The sequence below is a fragment of the Otolemur garnettii genome, unplaced genomic scaffold (genome assembly GCF_000181295.1).
Source record: "Otolemur garnettii isolate 467f Iridium unplaced genomic scaffold, OtoGar3 scaffold00211, whole genome shotgun sequence".
Taxonomy (NCBI): Eukaryota; Metazoa; Chordata; class Mammalia; order Primates; family Galagidae; genus Otolemur; species Otolemur garnettii.
Genome location: NW_003852606.1, coordinates 520964 through 524684, shown reverse-complemented (window position 1 = coordinate 524684; position 3721 = coordinate 520964). Strand labels below are relative to the sequence as shown.

Sequence of the window (3721 nt, the reverse complement as noted above, 5' to 3'; positions counted from 1 at the left end):
CCTGGGTGTATGTGGCTGGCACCATAACCACTGTGCTACAGGCACCAAGGCCCTAGACCTATTTTTTTTTGTAGTTATAAATGATATCATTTTATTTGTTTGTATTTTAATTGCTTTTCCTCATTTCCATAATGTAGAAGAACAATTAATTTTTAAATATTTAATTCATGTTTGGTCACCTCAATGAATGCTTATTCCAATGGCTTCTCCCTGCAACATTTTATTATGAAGTTTTCAACAATACAGAAAAGTTGAAAGAACTTTACAGTAAATCCCACCTAGAGTCTACTGTTCATATTTCACTGTACTTCCTTTATTGTGTATCTTTTCACCCATCATGGTTTTGTGGTGTATTTCAGAGCTGCAGACGTCCATATAGGTCACACCCACACACTTCAGCATGCATATCATTAACTGGCTTCTAATATTTGTTTGGAGTTCCTTTTCATTTCTTTCTTTCTTTCTTTTTTTTTTTTTTTTGAGACAGAGTCTCACTGTATCACCCTGGGTAGAGTGCCATGGTTCCATAGCTCACAGTATCCTCAAACTCTTGGGCTCAAGTGATCCTCTTGCCTCAGCCTCCCAAGTAGCTACAACTATAGATGTGCACCACGCCTCCTGGCTAAATTTTCTATTTTTTAATACAGAGGAGATCTTGCTCTTGCTGGTTTCCAACTCCTGAGCAATCTGCCTGCCTCAGCCTCCCAGAGTGCTAGGATTACAGGCATTCCTTTTTTATCTGAAGTGAAACGTACATGTTGTGAAATGCACACATCTTACATGTACTGCACAGTGAGTTCCTGGTGTAGTTTTCAGTGATTGATTGTAGGATCTTCATTTAGTTGGAGAAACCCTGACCTGGCTAACCAATCCCTTCTGTGGGGCATTCAGGTTCTTTCCTGGTTTTCTCCATTATAAACAACACTGGGATGTGAGCATCCTCAAAGCATAGGCTTCGCTCATGTCCAGGGTTATTTTGGCCACCTCTAGTTCCTAGAGGGAGAATTGCTGGGCCGGCAAATGTACATGCTCAGGACTGTAATGCCTCTCTAGTGCGAAAGACTGAGCCCATCTTCTGTCCCCCAGCACCCTATCCCCCACTCCTGAGCCCATACCACTTCCCAATGCTGACCCGATCTTGGTGCCTCTCACCCTCAGCTGCACAGAAGCTCTGCCGCCTCCTGGGACTGGGGGTGACGGATTTCTCCCGAGCCCTGCTCACCCCTCGAATCAAAGTTGGCCGAGACTATGTGCAGAAAGCCCAGACCAAGGAACAGGTAGGTGGGGCTAATAGCAGGCAGGAGCGCTACTCTAGGGTCTTTAAACAGTTTGTGCCATTTTTCTTACTCAGCAGACTTTTGCCTAGTGCCTGCTCAGTTGTGGACTCTGGTCTCGGTGCCGAGAACAAAAACAGTAATCAAAGCCAAAACCAGGGTGTCACGGAACTCAGGTTGTGAGAGGGAAACAGATATTAAAGAAGACAAATGAAGAGGCTGCTTTCAGACAGAGATGCCTTCTATGAAGGAGGAGGTGTGGGTGGTCAGGAAAGTCTTCTCTAGGGAGATGATGTTTGAGGTGAGACCTGGATGGTTCAAGGCAGTGAACATGAAGGTCCTGGGGCCAGAACAAGCTTGGCAAGTTGGGAATATAAGGGAAGTCAGTGCAGCTAGAGAGCAATGGAGAGGGTGGTTGAAGCTATGATTGTTAGCAGGGGACAGATCACACAAGGTCTTAGGGACCACAGTAGGGAGGTGAGTTTTATTCAGAGCACATAGGAGGCCAATAAGGCTTTAAGGGAGCAATTTGATTCCATTTGTGTCTCATAGAAAAATCCTTTTGTGTGCTGCCTGGAGAATTGGGCCCAGAGACACAAGTAGAGGCAGGGAGACATGAGAAGGCCACAGTCATAGTCCAGGCAAGCAATGATAGTGGCTCAACCAGAGTGCAGGCAGTGAGGCTGGAAAGGAGAGAACACAAGTCAGAAAGGTTTCCAAAATCCAGTTTTTAGGCAGCAGCCTCTACTGGCTTCAGGCCAGGCATTGAAGTATGAGGATAAAGTAGAAAGTGGGGGAGATGGGGAGTTCTCAGGTGAGGAACCATTGTCAGTCTTCATTTGATAGATGACGAAACTGAGGCACAGAGAGATTTATTCATGTGCCCGAGGTCACACAGCCTCTGAGTGGTAGAGCTGGTAATTGAACCCAGGTTCTTTGGCTCCAGAGACCACACTCTTAACTGCTGTGCCATAGAAATTGGTTTGAGTGGCAGGGGGAGGACTCATTTCATCAGCTAACATGCCCTGATCACCGTGCATAGTACCTGGCATGCAGAAGGGTTTCAGTACTGTTCAACTGTTGTTCCTGTCCTCATTCTTGTGGTATTTATGATCAAGAAGCTAGGAGGTGAACCACGAGGGCACCGTGCACAAGGACCCATCCCCTGCCCTGTCCACACCCCATGTCTCCTGGGTGGCTGATGTGCAGGCTGCACCTTCTCTATGACCCTGCCCTGTAGGCTGACTTCGCGCTGGAGGCCCTGGCCAAAGCCACCTACGAGCGTCTCTTCCGCTGGCTGGTCTTGCGTCTCAACCGTGCTTTGGATCGCAGCCCCCGCCAGGGTGCCTCCTTCCTGGGCATCCTGGACATCGCAGGCTTTGAGATTTTCCAGGTCTGCCCTCATGCAGGAATGGGGGTGTGGGAGCTCCTTCACTCTGGCCCTGTTCCTGTCCTCCTCTCTCTGGATCTCTGTCCTCCTCTCTCTGGGTCTCTGTCCCCCTCTCTCCGGGTCTCTGTCCCTCTCTCTGTGGGTCTCTGTCCCCTTCTTTGTCCCTCCTACTCACATGTCCTTTGTCCCTGCAGCTGAACTCTTTCGAGCAGCTCTGCATCAACTACACCAACGAGAAGCTGCAGCAGCTCTTCAACCACACCATGTTCGTGCTGGAGCAGGAGGAGTACCAGCGCGAGGGCATCCCCTGGACTTTCCTCGACTTTGGCCTTGACCTGCAGCCCTGCATTGACCTTATTGAGCGGCCGGTAAGCCCCAGACCCCTCTCCACCTGCACCCTGGGTTCAAATCTGTCTCCCCTGCTGTGCAACCTTGTCCCGCTCCTCACCTGCTGGGCCTCAGGGCTCCTCTGGTTCCGTAGGAAGATGAGAGCACCTGCTTCCTGGATCTGTTGTGACCATTAGATAGTCAGGACCCAGAGCATGCCTGCCATTGCGCCAGCTCACATAAGTAGGTCGCTCGGAGGCTCTTACCTTAACTATTGTTCTCGCGTGTGGCTGTATGTTCAAGTATTACTAAAAATTAGCAGCAGCATAAGTGTCCATTATCTATGGGTCTGACTTACTCTCCCCTCTTATGAATGGTCAGGCGAACCCTCCTGGACTCCTGGCCCTGCTAGACGAGGAGTGCTGGTTCCCAAAGGCCACCGACAAGTCATTTGTGGAGAAGGTAGCCCAGGAGCAGGGCGGCCACCCCAAGTTCCAGAGGCCGAGGCACCTGCGGGATCAGGCTGACTTCAGTGTCTTGCACTATGCGGGCAAGGTAGGGGCTGAGGCCTAGTCTTGCGGGCACATGGGCGGTAGTTGGGATCAAGATATGGGGAGGATACAGAGGGAAATCAGGGGTCTCCTGATATCCAGACAGGGTACAGGCTAGGAGAGCCTAAAGAGCAAAACCTTCCTTAAGGAGGAGATATTTGCAGTAGGTTTTTTTTTTT

General features: G+C 49.6%; 1 protein-coding gene across 3 annotated transcripts in view; it reads left to right on the top strand.

Moving 5' to 3' along the window:
• MYH14 (myosin heavy chain 14) overlaps positions 1-3721 on the top strand; it is an 86921-nt gene that overhangs the window by 31934 nt on the left and 51266 nt on the right. For all 3 annotated transcript variants that reach the window (XM_012812557.2, XM_012812558.2, XM_023507863.1), the window contains exons 12-15: positions 1159-1277; positions 2515-2667; positions 2859-3032; positions 3373-3546. In XM_012812557.2, coding sequence (XP_012668011.1) covers positions 1159-1277; positions 2515-2667; positions 2859-3032; positions 3373-3546 — 620 coding nt within the window. The remainder of the gene's footprint in view (positions 1-1158; positions 1278-2514; positions 2668-2858; positions 3033-3372; positions 3547-3721) is intronic.